The following is a 20,342-nucleotide window of genomic DNA, read 5'->3' as shown; positions in this document are numbered from 1 at the left end:
AAGTGGATTTGTTACTCAGCTGCCTTTTGGGGGCTTTTAGTGCCCGGGCCACCAGATCGGTGCACATTAGTTCACTTTTTACTGGGCATAATGTAATCGATAATCCCCTATCAGGGAATCGCTGCTTTGAGGGAAGAATGTGACACTTTCTCAAAGAGGAAAACCAAGGATACTAAAGAAGTGAGTGACTGTGGTTTGGCACTGTAGAAATACAACATAAGACCTTGTGAAGGGAGATAGTGGAGAAATCATGCAGAGAGCAGACTCAGCAGAAACTGCGGGAAGATGCAGATTGGTGGGAGGAGCTGAGAGTTGAGGGGAGAGAGTTCATGAATATTTATTTATTTGCTCTCTAAAAGGCTCCAAGTGGTGAACGGCTAACTCAGAGAAGAGGAGAAGTCTAGTAGAGCTGCCGTTGCAGAGACCAGCATCATGGGGAGAGCTGCACAGCAAACCCTCCTTGCTTTACTCTGTCTAGCAGCAGCGGTTTGTAAGGCTGAGGATGAGCCACAAACAGGTGAACAAATTGTGGGGTTTGTTTTTCAGCCTGCTCTAATTTAGAGCTGGTGAGAGCGATCTGTAGGGTCTGAGGGCCTGTTTTCAATAGGGAAATTCTCACCAGTGTAAATACCTCAGTGTGGTAACAACAGTGTAAGCCACTAATGCAGAAGTCTTGCACCAGTGCAACATGGAGTTTGCACCAGGGTCACCACAGTGGCGCTGCTGCCTTAGTGTTAGCTGCCCTCGATTTGCTGAGCTTATTTACTACTGGAATTTTCAAAATATTTGGGATCCTGTATCTCGCGGAAATGTCACTTATTGATTCATTTCTTTACTCAGGGGTGAAGTCAGAGTGCTGTGGAATTCCTGGACCCCGAGGACCTCCTGGACCTCGTGGACTTCCAGGTATGTTCTCCAGAGCTGAGTGAGACTCCGCTTTGGATGGTGATGCCTGAAACATTCTGGCCACCCTACAGATCTCTTCCCCTGTGGTGAGAAGTTGGGCGTCATCATATTTCTGTTCTGAAATCATGTCCATTTCCTTTTCTCTGCCCTGATAGTGAATTGGGCATGGGGGGAAGGGGATAGGGAATATCAGTGAAGTACAGAGCAGATCACAAAAGCTAGTGCACTATTGGATAGGGGGGCAGGGATGATGGGAAATGGAACGTTGGCAGTTAGATTGTTTGGGGGGTTGATGGGAATTAGTCCCCTGGGGTCACTAGAATGGCCAGTGGGGGGTCACTGCTCTCACAACCACATTTCACCTCCAATTTCTGCCGTGCTGCCACCTTCTCCTCTCTGGAGACATCTGCTCCAGCCCTGCTCCTGCCTCAATCCCGATCCTCTCCTCTGGCACCTTTCCCGCCACCCCCTCGGGCTTCCCCTCCCTCTTTCACCTCAGACCTGTTCCTGGCCTCCTTTCTGCTGCCTTGGGAACACTTGTTCCATCTAAAAACATCACAGCCAACGGTGAGCGCCTCCTCTCCCACTCTTCCCGTCTCCTGGTTCTCACAGAGACCTGGGTTTATGGCTCCCATTCTGCCTCTATGGACACCTTGTGGTGGCCTTTTCCTCTTCCATTCCTCTCATCCTGAATCCTCCTGCAAACACAGGGGTGGGACATTAGTCTGTGCCAGTCCCAACTCTACCACCTCCCACCCTCAGTCCTCCCTCTCGTTCTTTCTCCTCCTTGGAACAAAGCTCCATTGCTGTGGTCTGTCACCCACCTTCCTTCCTCACTTTACTTCCTGCTCTTCCACATGTCACAATCCTCCCCCATCCTCTTTGGTGACATCATCTTCCATGTCGTTGTGTCTGGCCCCCGGACTCCCTTGTCTGAGCTGCAGCCCCGGATTAGCTCCCCTCTCACCAATATGGCCACTCACTCTGGTCTCCTCCACATACTGCATCCTCTCAGGTCTCTGCATTGCTTGTGGTGATCAGCATCTCCCGCCTGACCTTTCTGGGACTTCCAATCCATCGGTATCCACAAATTCTCTTCTACTCTCAGCTCCCTTCCCTTGCCTTTTCTTCCCTCCCCTCCAGTGACTCGTGCAGTGATTCCTTCCACCCACTTAGGGTTGCCAGGCGGCTGGTTAAAAGGGATCCTGGCCAGTCTGGTCAGCACTGGGTCGTTAAAAGCCCAGTCGGCGGCCCAGCGGGGCTAAGGCAGGCTCCCTGCCCTCCCTGGAAGTGCCCAGCATGTGCAGCCCCTGGACACAAGTGCAATCAAGGAAGCTCCGTGCACTGCCCCTGTCCTGAGCACCAGTTCCGCGGCTCCCATTGGCTGGAAACCGTGGACAATGGGAGCTGCTGGGGTGGTGCCTGCCGGCAGCACACACCACACAGAGCCACCTGGGTGTGGCCGCACCTGCACCTAGGAGCCAGACACGCTGGCTGCTTCCAGGAGCAGCGCGGAGCCAGGGTTGGAGAGCCTGCCAGCCCCACTGCGCCACTGACCGGGAGCTGCCTGAGGTAAGCGCTGCCCGACGGAGCCTGCACCCCCACCCCAACCCCTGACCCAGGTTGGAACCCCCTCTTGCACCCTAACTCCCTCCCAGAGCCTGCATCCGCTCCCGCACCCAAACTCTCTCCAAGATCCCACATCCCCTCCTGCACCCCAACCTCCTGCCCCAGCCCTGAGCCCGCTTCCACACTGCAAACTCCTGCCCCAGCCCTGAGCCCACACTGCAAACTCCTGCCCCAGCCCTGGGCCCACTTCCACACTGCAAACTCCTGCCCCAGCCCTGAGCCCGCTCCTGCACCCAAACCCCTCATCCCCAGCCCCAAACCAGAGCCCGCATCCCCAGCCAGAGCCCTCACCCCTTCCACACCCCAACCTCCTGCCCCAGCCTGGAGCCCCTCATGCACCCTGAACCCCTATTTGTGGCCCCACCTTGGATCTGTGCCCCCAGCCGGAACCCTCACCCCCTCCCACACACTAACCCCCTGCCCCAGCCCAGTGAAAGTGAGTGAGGGTGGGGAAGGATGAGTGACGGAGGGAGGGGAACTGGAGTGAGTGGGGGTGGGGCTCAGGGAAGGGGCGGGGCAGAGGCGGGGCAAGGGTGTTTGGTTTTCTATGATTAGAAAGTTGGCAACCCTAACCCCACTCCTTCCGCCACCCTCATCTCCTTGGCTCCCCTCTCCCATGTCAAGGCCCATCCTGCCAACTCCCAGCCCTGGGTTACCCCCAACACGTCCTCCTCCACCCCAGTTCTCATGAGATTGAGCGTCTCTAGCACAAGCTCTGGGACCAGGCTGAATTCCTCCACTACAAATTCACTCATTATTCCTTCAGTTTTCTCTTCTTTGCAGCCAAATAGTTTGACTTCCCTCCTCTTATCCAACCCCACACCAGCAGCCCCTGCTGCTTTTGCACCATCTTTGCCACCCTCCTTTAACTTCCCCCCTCCTGCCACCCTCCTCCCTCTCCCCACAGGACCTTGGCACTTTCCTCAACCAGAAAGATTCCATGTGACCTTTTCCACTAGGCTCCCTGGACTCTTCCCCATCACCAGCACTGAGACATCCTGCTGGCTCTGCTCCTCCACACATCTGGGGGTGGCAGAAGGACTCCAGCAGTTGCCCTCTGGAGAAGGGGTCAAGACCTGAAATTAGGGGGCCATATTTTCCCAAAGGGAAAATGAGACACCCCCTGGCTGATCCAGCCTGAGCCCTCCCTGCCTCCTGCCCACACGGGGCCTGCCGGAGGTCCCCCTTCCCTCCCCAGAATGTGGGGTTGGCCCCAGACCCCCACCCTGAAGGCCACTATGTGTCCCATTTTGTCAGGGACCATCCTTTTTTAGGCCCTGTCCTGGCTGTCATAACTTTTTTGGGGCGGGGGGAACTCGGGCATGGAGGTAGCAGGCCCGCCGTGGGCACCCGTCTGAGCCGCTCTCCTAGGTCTTCCTTCAGTGCAGGGCAGCATTGCCACCCCTACCCCCGCACGTTCCTCTGCGCCCCACTAGGGGTCCCACCCCACTTTTTTGGCAAAGCTGTTCATTTCTCCGGTTTCTCTTGCCAGCTGATGATCAGTTGGCAAGAGCAAACGGGACAAATGCCCAGTTTTGTCAAAAAAGTTGGGTTGGCCAGGACAGGGCCTAAAAAAGAACTAAAATGGGACATCGGGTCACCCTACCTGAAATGGCTCCTTTCCTGTGATGGCTCCTTTCCTGGGACACTGGCAGTGAATGCTCAGGGGCCGGATGAAGGCTTTCTGTTTGCAAACCGACCACCAGCCAGCACTGAAAACATTTGTCATTGGCCTTCCGTTTGGCCAGTTTTGCAAGAGCTGAGAGAAGGGGCTTGATCCTGTATTCCTGGCTCCGGGGAAATCCCCATTACAGTCAGTGGGGGATCTGAGGACCAGGGCAAGGAAGAAATTTAATTCTAATTTTGAAATCTGGCCTTGGGGAAGGCATGTAGGAATTGGCCCGTATCCTCATTTTAACCCTAACAAATAATTCCCTGTTGTCATATGCAGGATAATAACTTGGAGTCTTTTGTGTCTGTAGGAATAAGTGGTCCTCCAGGGTTCCCTGGTATTCCAGGATTACCAGGGGTAAAAGGTAAAATATTAATTCAGAATCTTTTGTGCTTTTAGGCTCCACTGTAATGGCAGGAGATCCTGGGCCAAGAGGGAAAGCACTAAAGAGCAGAGGGGAACGTTGTGAGTTAAATATCCAGGGGAGGTTTTTAGACTGCGTGGATCTTCCCAAAAGTGCCTGCACAAAGGGGTGGGTTCTCTTCTCGCTTACACTGGTGAACACTCCAGCTGGAACCAGTCGGGTACTGGTGTAACAGAGCATGTCCCTCTCTGCAGCTACCCAGCTCCGCTCACTGCTGTGGAGCAGTGATGAAGGCATGGCTTTGCCTCAGCCCCAGTGCACAGCCCTAGACAGCTTCATGTCTGAGCACCTCCAGTGAGTGGATTGGGCCAGTCTCTGAGAAGGGTAACTCCTGGGTCCTCTTCAAGGGTAGCTCTGTGCTGTGTCCCCCAGGGTCTCCAGCTGGGACTGTGCCTCCTGGAGCTCCTGCTAAGGTGGTGTGTCTGCGCTGTCCCCTGTGCTGGACTGTGCCCAGGAGGAGCAGTGGCACCCATGGGGCCTGGATTCTTTCTCACACCCAAATAAATTCATTGAACCTGCTTCTGATTTACCCCAGGGTCAGAGCTCAGAATCAGGTCCATGGTATCTAAGCCACAGTTAAGTCATCACTGCTCATTCTTTTAATTATTTCTTTTCAAACAGGAGAATCAGGAGTTTTGGGCTTCCCTGGAGCCGTAGGTGAGAGCTTTGGGATACATCTCCTCCCTGTTGAGCCTTGCACGTCCTTTGCTATCGCTATTGATCTGCCCTGGAATGTGCTCAGATACTGTGATGATGAGTGGCAGTATAAAGTCCTTATAGACAGATGTCCCCTTACACACCCCTTTACGAGAAAGTTAGCATTAGAAGAAAAAACAAAATACATAGGTATGAAAACCAGGAATTAACCAGGCTAAGCTGATACTTCCTGCATAACATAGCCACTCAACCCTAATTCTGCCTCCTTTGAGCCCTGTCCTGAGAAGTCCCTCATACAGATCCCACCACAGTACTGTATCCTCAGCCTTTTTGTCCAGTCATAGTACTGCCCAGAGCACAGTGAGGAACTGCGGGAACAGGAGGGCTGATTTGCAAATGTGGTAGACACAGAGGAAATGGCAGATTTTGCTAGGGCCAGGCAAGGTAGTGGTCTATTCCCACTTCCTATTGCCATCGCCAAATGGGCAGAGTTAAAAATCGAACCCTAATTTTGAAATCTGGACTGGTGAGTGATCTGTCAAAATTGCCCTTCCCCGCTCCCTCTTCCTTGTTCAACCCTAAAATATCATCCCCTACTTACAGTTGTCAAATCTTAATTCTGAGACTCCTGTGTTTGTAGGAATGCCTGGTCCTCCAGGAGAACCAGGGAGACCTGGACCACCAGGACCACCAGGGGCGAGAGGTAAAGTACCAAAGAGCAGAGAACAACTTTGTTCATTCAGCATGTGATTAAATAGCAGGAGAGATCCTTAACCCATTTGCATCTTTCTTCCATGGCACATTTCCCCAATGCGCATCCTAGATGGGTAGGGTTTCCTCTCAATTACAATGGCGTATAACTGCTGTGAAATCAACAAGGTTGTACTGGGGTAACCAAGAGGAAAACTGATCACTAGGGAATCTCGATTCTGCGCTCTCCCCCAATCCGTGCGATTACCAGCCTAATTCAGGGGTGAGTCTAGGTAAGGGTGAAGCTACACTTTGAGTTTGGGGTGTAGCCCCTATCTGGAGGAGGTGCTAGCTCTGATTGTGTTAGTATGGTAATAATAGAGAGCAGCTGCTGCTGCTGCACATGCGATGGGCGAGGCTAGCCTCCCTGACTACGTGCCCATGGTCTGAGATGGGTACGTCCTCAGGGCAGCTGGTCACTCCTGACGCTTGCGCCACTGTAGCTATGTTCTATTTTAGTGCACTAGCTTGATCAGAGTTAGTGGGTCTGTCTCCTTGACCTGGGAATCACACCCTTAGATCGAAGTATAGACGTACCCTAAGGCTAATAAGGGAGTCTAAACTGGTGTAACTCACAACTCCCAGCTCCCTTTACACCAATTTAGACTCACACTCATTTACCTTCCCTGAGAGTGGGGCCCAATGTAGTAAAAACCCAGACCTGAGATTCTCCATTAGGGCACCTCCATGTGGGCCAGAAATGGTGTAAGAGGGGCTGGGTTCAGCTGTTTTTAGCACAGTGTCATGAAAAGCCTGGGCCGTGTCTACACTGGCAGTGGCACCATTGCTAGAAACAGGTACAATGGTTTTATTGTAGCAAAGCCCCGAGTGTGTGACACTCCCTTACACTCAGTATAGCTTACACACCTTTACACGTTACTCACTTTGGCCCTACCTTACCTCTTATTTCCAAAGTGCCCATCACCATTGGGCCAGATGTGCCCAGCCTCTGGGCAGTTGTGCAAGTGCAAGGGAAGGACGTTAAGTGTGCAACCCGCTTTTTCTGCTCTCAGGCTTCCATGCAAGAGGGACAAGGACCCTGCAGGGCTTGGGTGACTCTGGGGTGCTAACATTGTACAAAGGTGGTGGACTGGACTATGTCCTTCCCTCCCCTCCACACTGGCCAGAAGTTATGCATATGCTGTGTCACCTTCATGGGTGGAAGAGCAAGTGGACTCTTAAAGGTCTCTGGGGCCCTGCCCCTCCCTGACGTACATGGAGTTCCACCAGGGCAGGACTCCACGCTGCGCCCAGTTCAGGGCAGTACCTGTACAGGAGAACTGAGCTCACAAATACCATATCTTGGATTATTTTTCTGTGATCAGGAGCAAAAGGTGATCCTGGGAGCTCTGGACTGAAAGGTGAGAGACTCTGGATAAGAATGTGAGTAACTGGGGACCACAATCTCTCTCCCCCCCATCCACTCTCACTTACTGATATCATGCCAAGGCAAGTGCAAATGTTTAAAGGGAAAATGCTTGAAGCTGTGTTTTTTGTCCACTGGGCTCTGTTGTTTATCCAGGTTTCATACTTTCTATTGTCCATGGTTCTTCCAGCGATTCAAAAACAACACTCCCCCAAATTGTGTGTCTCTTTGTTTTTATACTAGTCATTTGCTTGGCACTTTTTTAAAGTAGAAAATCAGCCTGAGGCATCATAACATGTAGGGGAGCTTGGCTGTTCACTGCTTGAGCTACTGGAGAGGGTCTATTAGTAGCTTATGATGTCTTGTATTTCCTACATGCATCAGCCTGGGAACACATGGCCCCAATTCAATAACTTCAGCTCATGCACCCAGCTACATGGTGCTCTCAGGCTGAAAAGGAAGTAGTGAGAATTTTCAGGTGTTAAGTCACAGGGTGTAGGACCCAGATTCTCTTCTGAATATTAGCCAGACATGACGCTAGTTTCTGTTATCCTGATTGCACAGCATGGCAGGGTCTGTTCAGCCACCACTGATGTGTGAATGAACTTCCCCTATAGCAGTTACAAGCGTGCATTGAAGAGAGAATATTTATTTTACTAGATAATTCGTTGATTTGTACAAATCTTCCCATCCTGGGCTCAATCCTGCTCCCATTGCCGTCAGTCGAAGTTTTGCCGTTGAGATCAGTGGGAGCAAGGTTTGACCTCCTCTGGCTCAGCCAGTTTGCTCAGTGTGTTTGCATGTGGACTGACAGTTGGGTTGACTGTTTTGTCTGTTAATTTTAAGGGCACAACACGTGAGGTGCTCTGTGTCTCCTGTCACATGCTGAACCCATCCCCTATTCCCACAGGAGCCAATGGGAGGTGAAGGAGCTTATTGCCTGGAAGCACTGGGCCCCAAGCCCGTATCAGGGCAGATCTAAGCTAGTCAGCTGGTTTGCAATGGACACAGGTTAAACAGGACACAGTTAAGGCAAACTCGGTCCTTTCTCTCTATTTCATTGCTCCTGTCTTACAAATCAAGGTGAGAGAAACAGAGTTGAAACCCTAACTGTGTCTTCTTTAACTATTTTTATTTTTATTTTTTAATTTAATTTAATTTTATTTTATTTTATTTTTATTTAAATGATTGGCTTCATTTTTTTAAACATCTCCATTAAACATTTCCACTTCCTTCTATAGCTAAGCTGCTGTCTCTTTCTAACTTGGCATTTTTCTTTCTTTGCTTCTGAAACATTTTGTCTGAAATAGACAGACAGAACTATTGAACTGCAGGAGTGAACAGCTGTTTAGAAACAACACACTGCTTTGCTTGTGCTCCCATTTCACTGCCTTTGTGTTCCTTTTCCTGCACAGAGGAGGAGCTGGCGGACCTGCTGTGTAAAAAGGGTGAGTGTTTACTCTAATGGCAGGGGAAACGGACCTTACCTCACAGGGCAGGCCCACAAGGCAAGGGGCATGAAAACTTCCTTCACTTCGGTAGAAGAAGTTCTATCCTTGCTAGCGAGACTGGATGACGAGGCGGGGCAGTTACACACACCTGCTGCTAATGACAACGGGCCGACTCCTGCATCCCTTACCCAAAAGAATACTCCCAGCAGCAAAGTCACTCACCCGAGTCAGGCAGGCAGGATTTGGCCCAGCAGCTGAGAACAGATGATCCAGCTTCAAAGGCCGTGGGAGCCTATTTTAGGAAAGGTGGTGGTCACATTTCCAATGTGATGCTGAAAAATTAATTCCCACAAAGACACTTAAACTGTAGTGACATTGTTTTTCAGTGGTAGCCAGGGTTTCTGTAACAAACACATGAAAATGCTGGGTATGTAAAACACGGTTACGCTTTGTCTGGTGTGGATATACACAAAAATAATCAGTGTAGGGCCTGAGCCTGAGAACAGTTTATTGTCATAAGAAGTTGCCTTTGCCTCAGTAAAACCATCCAGACACAGTATAATTTACTGCTTTAAATGCCCCTTTTGCCCAGGCCCGAGGAGCTGCAAGGAGCTGTTGGCCAGAGGGAACACCCTGAGCGGCTGGTACACGGTTTACTCTTCGGACTGCACTGCCGTAACTGTGCTGTGTGACATGGCCACGGATGGAGGGGGATGGACTGTAAGTGAGACTAGAGCGTAGTGAGCCTCACCAGGAGCCCTTACGTAGAACAAGTGTGTGTGTTTCAGGATGGCAATTAGCTCTTGCCTAGTTTTTCACCTGCACATGTATAGTCTGAGCCAATGAGATGACACACAGGCTTGAAGTTCAGCATGTGTGTCAAGGTGTCACCCCCACTCTGAACTTTAGGGTACAGATGTGGGGACCTGCATGAGATAACCCCTGTCAGGAGTCTACCCTCACTTGAAACTGGGCGGTTTCAAAGTGAGGACCCGCATGTCTTCCCCCCACCCCAAAATCCTAGGGTAGGTCTCCCCTTCGGCTGCCACCACCCGGTCAATTCCGTGGGCCGGGACACCCCTGTTTCCCCCCTTGGGAACACAGATCAATTCACAGAGGAGGAACCTTCCCCCTCCCCCCTCTCTCCAGCTTGCTCTGAAGACAGAGATGCCTGGATTCAAACGCCTTGAATCTCTACACACAGGGAAGCAGCCCACTTCCCCCTCCCCTTCCCCTGAATTTCCCCAAGGGAAGGAATTAACCAAGTCCAAAGAAAAGAAAAGAATTTATTAAGAGAACAAAAAGAAAATACAGAATCTCTATGAGCCCAAGCTGGACACTCATAGGGTATAACCTTATCAATTTCTGGAGAGAATCCCCTCTCCCCCTTTTCTCAGTAAAAGCAATATCAGCAAACAGGAATAAAGCATTTCCTTTAGCAAACACACAACTGCAAATATAGAAATCAAATCATAAGACTAATTTGCCTTTCTAATTAATACTCACTATTAATTAGTAGAAACTACTCCAGGAGAACTTGGAGACATGACTGTCCTCTGTTAGATTCAAGAACAGTTCTCACCCAGACAAAGGCTTCCCTCCACAGAGATTTGAAAAAATCTTATCTCTGATTGGTCCTCTGGTCAGGTGGTCACCAGGTACTACATGTTAACCCTTTACAGGTAAAACAGACTTTAACCCTTAACTATCTGTTTATGACACGCCCCCCAAATCGCCAACAGTGGGAACTACTGGTGGTGATTTCCTCCTAGAACTGTAAAATAAACAGATAAACAAAACACCTGCACTATTACATATACTACTAAGTATGTAAACAACAAGATATTTGACACTGAAGAACCCTTTGTATGCATTTGAGCGGACATACTTGGCAACGTCCTTGCCCATCCCCTCCCAGTGGAAGGAATGTTTTTTAACCTGTTTTTGCTTTGTTGACCCCAGAATGCCCACTGGGATGTCAGGGCCCAAGCTTAAGAGCTTGTCCCAGTACTTAGTTGGAACTACCAACTGTCTTTGAGGATGCTGGCCTTCCTGGTGTCCACCAGAAAGAATGTCCTTATATAAAAGTCCTTGTTTTACAACAAACTGGAATTGGGTAGAAGAGCTGAGAGGCGGTGGGTTGCTGCGTGCCGCCGCCCAAGCTTTCTTAAGGCTGTCATCGGCTTCCTGCTCTGTCTGGAACTGTTCCCTTGAGGCGGGAGACACCAGTTCCTCTGGGAGCGATGTAGGTGATGAGGTTGTTTTTATGGACTGTGGACCGCTGTCCGCTGGTGCACAAGGTGATATTTTAGGCTCTGGCTGAGCCTCTTGGGTAGAGTTGTCTGCTGCTTCTGCCAGTTTAGGCCCGTTGGCGCCCCCTGGCGGTGGAGTTGCAAGCGCTGGCGTCAGTGCTGGCGCTGGTCTTGCCGCTGGTTGCTTTTCCAGTTCCGGTCCTGGGACTGGATGTACTATGGCTGCTGTAGTTGTTGGCATGGGATCCGGTTCCACCACCTCTGTCTGGGTCTCTGGTAACACAGACGGGGTCTTGGTGGATGGCTCAGGAACAGGGATGGGAGTGCCTGCTTGTTTGGCCTGGCCGCAGGTGACCACTCCCCCCCTCTTGGCCAGCTGCACATGGTTGGCCAAGTCTTCCCCCAGTAGCATGGGGATGGAATAATTGTTATAGACAGCAAAAGTCCACTTTCCTAACCAGTCCTTGTACTGGTCTTCAGGGATGCTGTACCCATGGCAGGTCCTTTTAACCTTTTTGAAGAAGGCCTTAGTGTCCTCACCTGCCATGTAGGTGGGAAATTTCTTGGGATGGGGAACAGTGCCTTCTGGTGCTGGCCACACCCCTCTGCAGTCAGTGAATTTTATGTGTGGCTTGCTGGTGTTGCTTTTTGGTGCTGGCCACACCCCTTTGCAGTCAGGGAATTGGTTTCCCCAATTCCTAACCCTCTCTATTCCCGAGAGACTGAATAGAAAAGAAACAAAACCTTTTCATTTGCAAATGTGTAGTTGCTGTTTGCTGATATACTGAGAAGACCCAAAAAAAACTGGTTTGTCCTGTTTCTAGCACTTGCTAAGTACCTCACAGTGGGGGTCCTTTCTAACAAGCCTCCTAGAAAAACTTGCACCTCTTTCCTAGCTGTTTCTAAGCAGACAGAAAGAAAAAAAGGAGAAAAAAGAAAAGAAGAAGGAAAAAAATCCTTTTCTAACACAGCCTGTTAGAAACCTTATGCCTCAGCTAAACCCAGCTGAAAATCTGTTTCCAAAAAAACAATCTTCCTAATAAGCACAGCTGACCGGCTGGTGCTACTTAGTACCTGCAGAAAAGTGTAGTAAATCCTCTCAGAGATTTGTATTCCCTGGCTCCAGAGGATTTGAAAAGACACAGGGAAAAAAAATCTGGCTGGAGGGTTTCTGTCTCCCCCCCCCAAACCTGTTTTCCCTGTTGGATGGGAATGTACTTTGTCGAGCACTTCCCCCCACCTTAGGAATCCTGAGTGATACCTGATATCATAAAGGAAGGACACACCTCTAGGGAAGAGTTTTTCCTCAGCATAGCCAGCAGAGAAAAAAAATCCTCCTAACCCTGAAAACTGCTTGAAACTTGCCTTTTCCTCAAGCTGCCTGTCCAAGCAACAAGAACGAAAATATGCTTGCAACAAAGCCTGCTGGAAAACTAAATTGCCTCCAGCCAACCTGGCTGAAACTGTAAACTGCCTCTGCTCTGAGTTGCTGTACTCAGCAGCCCAGCTGAAAGGCTGCTGCTAACAATACCCCTGAGAAAAATCTGGTTTATTCCTCAGGGATTTGTGTTCTCCTGTCTTCTGATCCTTTCAAAAGACACAGGGAGAAAAAAAAAAAAAAAACCTGGCTGGAGGGTTTGTCTCTTCCCCCCCCAAACCTGTTTTTCCTGTTGGATGGGAATGTACTTTGGCGAGCACTTCCCCCCACCTTAGGAATCCTGAGTGGTACCTCGTATCACAATGGACGCAAGTATCGCTCCACAGGAGGCTTTGTAACAGAAAGCCCTGCAAAAAACTGAAAATACTTCTAACCCTGAAACTGCCTCAGAGTGCCTCTGGTAGAAAAGCCTAGCCTCTCTCTCTGGGTCCGAAACACCGCTGCCACCATGTCAGGAGTCTACCCTCACTTGAAACTGGGCGGTTTCAAAGTGAGGACCCGCATGTCTTCCCCCCACCCCAAAATCCTAGGGTAGGTCTCCCCTTCGGCTGCCACCACCCGGTCAATTCCGTGGGCCGGGACACCCCTGTTTCCCCCCTTGGGAACACAGATCAATTCACAGAGGAGGAACCTTCCCCCTCCCCCCTCTCTCCAGCTTGCTCTGAAGACAGAGATGCCTGGATTCAAACGCCTTGAATCTCTACACACAGGGAAGCAGCCCACTTCCCCCTCCCCTTCCCCTGAATTTCCCCAAGGGAAGGAATTAACCAAGTCCAAAGAAAAGAAAAGAATTTATTAAGAGAACAAAAAGAAAATACAGAATCTCTATGAGCCCAAGCTGGACACTCATAGGGTATAACCTTATCAATTTCTGGAGAGAATCCCCTCTCCCCCTTTTCTCAGTAAAAGCAATATCAGCAAACAGGAATAAAGCATTTCCTTTAGCAAACACACAACTGCAAATATAGAAATCAAATCATAAGACTAATTTGCCTTTCTAATTAATACTCACTATTAATTAGTAGAAACTACTCCAGGAGAACTTGGAGACATGACTGTCCTCTGTTAGATTCAAGAACAGTTCTCACCCAGACAAAGGCTTCCCTCCACAGAGATTTGAAAAAATCTTATCTCTGATTGGTCCTCTGGTCAGGTGGTCACCAGGTACTACATGTTAACCCTTTACAGGTAAAACAGACTTTAACCCTTAACTATCTGTTTATGACAACCCCTAAGCTTATTTAGCAGCTTAGATCTAGTAGCTGCCACTCCCAGAGGAGGGCAGGTGCTCAGATCTCAGGGCCAGGATTTTGCCACCATGAGTGTGGAGGCCACAGGTCAGCTCTCCACTGGCTAGTCCAGACAGAGTTAGAAGAGCTCCGAGCCCTGCAGCCAGCTTGGGCTCTGTCAACTGCAACGTTCAAATACTTGTTTCAATGACCCGGAGAGAGCTGTAATTTTCAGTACGTTGGATTCAGTTCCCATCCCTGACAGGCTGCTGTGGATCGGAGCCAACCCGCACCTCTCCCACTGCTGCAGTGTGGGACACAGGCCCCTGAAATGGGGGATGCAATCAGATCATTGTCCCCCCATTGTGCGCCTTTCAATATCCCCTTCCCCAAAAAACTTCCCTGAGCTCCTTCCAATTCCCCCAAATATTCCTTCATTTCTCTCACAGCTTCCATCTTTCCCTCCCTTGTCCTCAAAACCCCTCACGTCTTCCTGCACTGTCTGTGTCCCACACTGCAGAGCTGATAGGTGGGGGGAGAGCCTAGGGGGTGGGCCCTCACCCCTGCACATGGGGTGGGGCTGTCTTGCCCTCACTTCTTACCCCACATCTCCCAGCTCAGCAATGTCTCCTCAAGAAGCTGCCTAAATCCTTCTACAGCAGCTACCTGGTCAGAGCTCCCTGTTCCCATCGCCACAGGTCACAGGTGGTCACCAGGTGGGCCAGGACACAATGTCGCTAGCAAGAGTCTAAATGCCATGTCTCGCAGGCACCACCATTACAGAGGTGAGCCACTGTGATAGCCAGAGGGAACTTGTCTACCCCCTCTTGGCTGCCACGACATTGAGGGATTGGCTGTGAGGATGGTGGGACAGCTGGACAAAGCCAGAAAAGCAGTTGAAATGCTGCATCTCCCGCCCAGTTTGGGATTGTGATTAAAAAATATGTCCAGGCCTTTGTGTGTGAGAGAAGTTTGGGGATCCAGTTTTGCCCCAGATCTATAACTTGGCAAAATTAGTTAAGCCGCGTGGATACTGATTTCTTTCATACCTGTATGTGCTCCTTGGTGATATGGATGGTAAATCAGATTTAAGAGGGGACTAAATAGACCAGAGGTGCTCAACCAGGGGAACACAGAGGTCTTCCAGGGGGCACCCAACTCATCTAGATCAGTGTTTCTCAACCTGAGGGTTGCGACCCTCTGAGGGTCACAGGAAAGGTTTAGGGCATGGTCGGCAAGTATGATCGGCAGGGGGAGGCTGTGCCTCTCCAAACAGCCTGGCATGGCCCGGGCCAGCACTCGGATCGTGCCACCCAGTGCACCAGGGTCGGGGGCCGGGTGGCCACAGCAGGGGTGCTCTGGGTTCCTGCAGGGGAGGGGGCAGGGGGGGAGAGGGAGGGGCGGGGCCTCGGACACAAGGGGAGGGGGTGGGGGCTAGCCTCCCCCAACGGCCAGGTCACCCACTGCCTTTGGTTTAGGCAGGGGTCACGAGTGCAGGCCCTGCATTAGGGGTGACAAGCAATATGCAATTGCCTGTGGCCCTACGCCACTGGGACCCCCGCAAAGCTAAGTTAGATGCTTCAGCTCGGGCGTCCGCATTTTTTCAGTAACAGTGGGCTGTGAAACTTTTGTATTTTTATGTCTGATTTTGTAAGCAAGTAGTTCTTAAGAGAGGTGAGACTTAAGACATATCAGACTCCTGAAAGTGGTCCAGTAGTCTGGAAGGTTGAGAACCACTGGAATAGACCGTTAGTGGAATTGCTGCTTGCTGGCCTGAGACATGGGCTTGCATTTAGCTTGGTACCTTTGTTCAGATTATTTCAAATTACATTTTTCCTCATGAAGAAGAGCTCTGTGTAGCTCAAAAACTGTTTCTTTCACCACAGACGTTGGTCCAATGAAGGGATTGCTTCACCCAGCTTGTACCTCTAATATCCTGGGACCAAGGCAGACACAACAACACTGCAAACAACTTTTCCTCCTTTCAGCCGAATGGCAGAACTAAATATCCTGCTATGTTTTATATGGGCTGTCAGTCTCATCCATCACAATTCAACCATTACCATGTGTCCAACCCCTTTCAGGGTGATCAGTCCTGATGGGATCAGAGAGATGTATATTAGCAATGACTCTGTGTTACATTAAACATTTGTTCAGTGTGATTGAAGGCAAGTGACGGGTCAGTCTGAAAAGTGTTCAGTGCAATGGATTCACCTGTTGTTTTCTGCTGTCTAGCTGTTTTCACACATCCAAGATGTACAGCACCATGCGCATAACAAACTGAAAAAATTTTCTATACTTTTTTTATTGTGACTCTGAAATCTACGAATAAGACCATCCTGCAGCACAAATTCTAGCAGCCTGTCTGCGAATCCAAGTGGGTCTGTGGCTCCTGGGTTGCTAGCGAATGGCTATAGTTTTAAAGTAAGAAAGGAACACAAGCAACGCAGTGTTTCAGAGGGTTGTTTTTTTAATTATATTAAGAAGGATCTTGCTAATGACTTTAATTATATTGGACCAAATCTTAAGGGCCTTACTGAGCTTCTATTAGGGCAAACTCAAATTTTCTTCCATGGGATTTTTCCATTATTAAGGGCTGAGTAAAAACTCAGGAAGGACCTCAAGATTTGTTCATGGGATAGGCTTTCAGTTTCACCCTTCTCACCAGCTGTTCCTTTCTCAAACAGCTGATGACAAGGATGTCAAAATTATGGTGTATATTTTAAACTCTTTGCATAGATCAGGGGTTCTCAAACTGTGGGTCGGGACCCCTCAGGGGGTCGCAAGGTTATTACATGGGGGCTCGTGAGTTGTTAACAGCATTTATAATGGTATTAAATATATAAAAAAGTGTTTTAATGTATGGGGGGCGGGGTCGCACTCAGAGGCTTGCTATGTGAAAGTGGTCACCAGTAAAAAAGTTTGAGAGCCACGGGCATAGATATTCCCACATATTCTGATTAACCATAGTGTGTATTATGCTGACAACTTGTCCTTGAAGAACGGAAGACCTAAGCAGCTATTCACATACAACTCAAATTATTGCAACCATCTTTTCACCTAAGGTTCTCTAATTTCTTGGCAGGTTTTCCAGAGACGGGCAGATGGTTCAGTGGATTTTTTCCGTGACTGGGACTCATACAAGAGAGGTTTTGGCAACCAGCAGATGGAATTCTGGCTGGGGAACGACAACATTCACCTGCTGACATCTCAAGGTAAGAAATCACAGATGCCCTCCGTTTCCTTGGTAACATGGCACAGAGTGATGATAATATGGTAGCTTTATGTAGTGCTTTTCATCTGTAGATCTCAAAGTGCTTTTCAAAGGAGGGTAAGTATCATTAACCCCACTTGGTGAATGGGGATTTGAGGGAAGCAGAGATGAGGTCATTAGAAGAGCCATGATCAGGGGCGGCTCTAGGAATTTGGCTGCCCCAAGCACGGCGGCATGCCGCAGGGGGCACGCTGCCAGTTGCCGGTCCCGCGGCTCCGGGGGACCTCTTGCAGACGTGCCTGCGGAGGGTCTGCTGGTCCCGCGGCTCCGGTGGACCTCCCGCAGGCATGCCTGTGGAAGGTCCGCCAGAGCCACCTGCCGCTCTCCCGGCAAAATGCCGCCCCAAGCGTGCGCTTGGCGTGCTGGGGTCTGGAGCCGGCCCTGGCCATGATGAGGACCATATCTAAGTCCAAGTTGTGCATCCTGTCCACTGGACTATGCTGGTACACACTAGCTGTAGTGAAACTGCTCCCAGACTCACCACTGGCTGCTTCTGACCCACAGAAACCTGCAAGGAAAAGTTTCGGAGACAGATTATACTGGAGCTCTTTGAGCTCCGGTCAAGGCTGGTTCACCTTAAAGAGCATTAAGTGAACAGATCTGGAGATGTACCGTTCTGTAACAAGGACTATCTGTTGAACCATCAGCGCTAAGGCAGGAGCTGAAATTGTCCCTTGCTGCTTTGTCAGTGGACTGGTACCGGCCGAGGCCATAGAGAGATGGATGCTATAGATTCTGATCACTTAGCTGGAGCGCAGATGTTAGCTGTGAGCACTGTTTGCTAATGGACAGGAGAGATGGGGGCATGAAACTAGGTTATTAAAGGCATCCCGGGCTGAGCATATGGGGATAGGCTGGTGAATGAATGATGTAATAAACCCAGATGCTGAAAAATGTTAGTGGAACACATGGAATTGCTGATATTCTTCCTGTTTTTAACAGGAAATAATGAGCTGCGCATTGACCTCATGGATTTTGAAACCAAGAAGTATTTTGCCAAGTACAAATCATTCCAAATTTTAGGAGAATCTGAGAACTATAAGCTGATTCTGGGAGACTTTCTCAGTGGCACGGCAGGTAGGTGCTGGCTGGGTTTTACTGGGATCACAGCTAAGAAGGAATAGCAAATTCAGCTGAGATGTGCTGAAGTCTGAGGCAGCAAAGTAAATTCTGCCCTGTCTGCACAATCTGAATTTAGCCACTTAGAGAAGCACATACTCAGGTTCAGAGACAACACCTGAAAGTTCTGTCCCAGGCCCCTATTGGGAAGATGCCACCTTATGTGCCAGTAGGTTAACGAACAGGATTCCTGGGCGTCCCCCACACACATTGAGAACATGCTCTGAAATCTCCGACAGCTGGGTTCATTTGGGGGCAGTGAAATGCCTTGATGAGGATTCTCCAAAAAGAAGAGGAAGAGCGTCATCTCCTCTTCTTCTCCCAGCAGGATGGAGCAGCTGTTCAGATCTATCCCTCTGATTACCCTGTGGGGTAATGAGCACCTCCCCTCTCTCTCCTTCCCAGCAGTTCTCCCATGAAGGCAGGGAGGGAACATCATCCCCTTGGAACATGGCTCCCAATTTCATTCACCACTGAGGACCCATGACACTGGCACCAATCACAGAAGTGCTCTTAGATCAAACCCACAGAGCAGGAGATACATCCTATGGTCATTGCTGTGCTAGCTTTGCCGGGGCCCAGGGTCAAACCTGAACCTGTAGTGGTGGGTTTTGGTTCTGCCAAGAGCCACGGACCCAGACTGGCTTCAGGTTTCTATATTTTCCATCTAGCACCTCCTGTCACCAGCCCCAAGGCCAAATCCCAAGGCCCTTACCCAGCCCAAAGTGTCAGGCCACACTGAGATCAATGGGATTTTGGAACAAGGCCTCTCTTTAGAGGGGTTTGAAAGTTTTAGCCCAGTTTTGGCTTGAAATGTGGCGAAAAAATATCCCTTGGATCTGAACAACCAGAACTTGGCGGGTAGTTTGGAACTGGACTTCATAGCTGGACTCATCTCTATAAAGGGATGAACCAAAATCCCTGATCCAAACTGCCTGAACTTGGGGAACATTTGGATTTGAAGCCAAAGTTTTGTGATTTGTGCCATCCTGGTTCTGACCCTAGCGGTAGAGCTTAGGGGTAGTTTTTGGGTGTCCAGATATTTGAGCATAAACCCCCAGTGTAAGCAAGACTGAAGGGGTCATTCTCGGAGCATTGTTGTAAAAAGTTTCCTCTTCCTCTCCATTCCTGAGAGGCCTCCAGAGAGGAACAGCAGCCTCCCCGCTGCACTGTGAGGGGTTGGGGGTGCCCACAAGGGGAGTGAGCAATCCCCACACTGGAAGGCCAGGCCCTGCATTTGGTAGACTGAACTACAGGGAGGGAGGCAGTGTGGACTAGTGGATTGAGCACTCTGTTGGGATTTGGGACAACAGAGTTCTAGTCTTGGCTCTGCCTCTGGTCTCCTGGGACCCTTGCACAAGTCACTTCCCCTCCCTGTGCTTCAATTTCCCCATCCATAAAATCAGGATAACGTAACTCTCTTTGAGGTTTGCTGAGATGAAAAACACAATAGGAGAGCTAGTTATTATTGTGTTACAACTTGGGAGAAAGCTACATCTCTTTGTTACAGGTGATGCCTTAACCTACCATAGGAACATGATGTTTTCAACCAAAGACCGCAACAATGGTCTGAATTCAGTTAACTGTGCTGAGTCCTACGAGGGGGCCTGGTGGTTCAATGACTGCCTGCAGTCCAACCTGAACGGGAGATATTTGCCGGGAGAACACGAAAACCCTCGTCACGGTGTATTCTGGAGCACAGGGAAAGGGGACCGATATTCCCTTAAGCTCTCTGAAATAAAATTCAGGCCTGTTTAGCAGGGTGAGGGAACAGTTGCATGTCCTTGTCTCACAGAAATCATTCCGCAGCTGGAAGTTCCTGCTGGAAATAAAGCTATTCCCCAACAGTAAACTTTGTGTGAGTGGGATTTGTTCTTTGTAGTGGAGACAAAGATCTTGTGTTGTCCCTCAGCCTCCTGTTCTCTGGTCCCTGAACAAAGAAGCATCTGGTAATATTCACCGGAATGAATGTTGCAGATCTGTTTTAATCATCCCCACGCTCCCCTTTAGTCCCTTCTCCCAAACACACGCACACCCATCGATGTCTGTTTGTGGGAAGCAAAGGTGTGGTGACTCCTCAAGTCTGTATTTGCTCCAATGTTTAGTATTTCCAAGTTTGGTGCTCACACGGCCATTAAGGCAGCTCTGCTGTGGATTGGGCGCTGTGAGGAGGAG

The 20,342-nt window shown here is 49.7% G+C and overlaps 1 protein-coding gene across 2 annotated transcripts; it reads left to right on the top strand.

The window, feature by feature from the left end:
- The first annotated feature begins 364 nt into the window (after positions 1-364).
- On the top strand, positions 365-20,019 carry LOC123352559 (ficolin-2-like). 2 transcript variants are annotated; one of them, XM_044992865.1, is made up of 11 exons: positions 365-517; positions 841-906; positions 4,518-4,571; positions 5,253-5,288; positions 5,929-5,991; positions 7,364-7,399; positions 8,820-8,852; positions 9,448-9,575; positions 16,860-16,989; positions 17,991-18,125; positions 19,678-20,019. In XM_044992865.1, exons 1-11 carry the CDS (start codon positions 433-435, stop codon positions 19,923-19,925), a joined length of 1,014 nt encoding a protein of 337 aa, XP_044848800.1. In that variant the 5' UTR covers positions 365-432; the 3' UTR covers positions 19,926-20,019. The 2 variants fall into 2 exon arrangements, with proteins under 2 accessions (XP_044848800.1, XP_044848801.1); XM_044992866.1 differs by lacking the exon at positions 7,364-7,399.
- The last annotated feature ends 323 nt before the right edge of the window (positions 20,020-20,342 follow it).

Source organism: Mauremys mutica, chromosome 18 (genome assembly GCF_020497125.1).
Source record: "Mauremys mutica isolate MM-2020 ecotype Southern chromosome 18, ASM2049712v1, whole genome shotgun sequence".
NCBI lineage: Eukaryota > Metazoa > Chordata > Testudines > Geoemydidae > Mauremys > Mauremys mutica.
The sequence above is the reverse complement of the archived record's forward strand: the minus strand, read 5'-3'. Positions and strand labels throughout refer to the sequence as shown.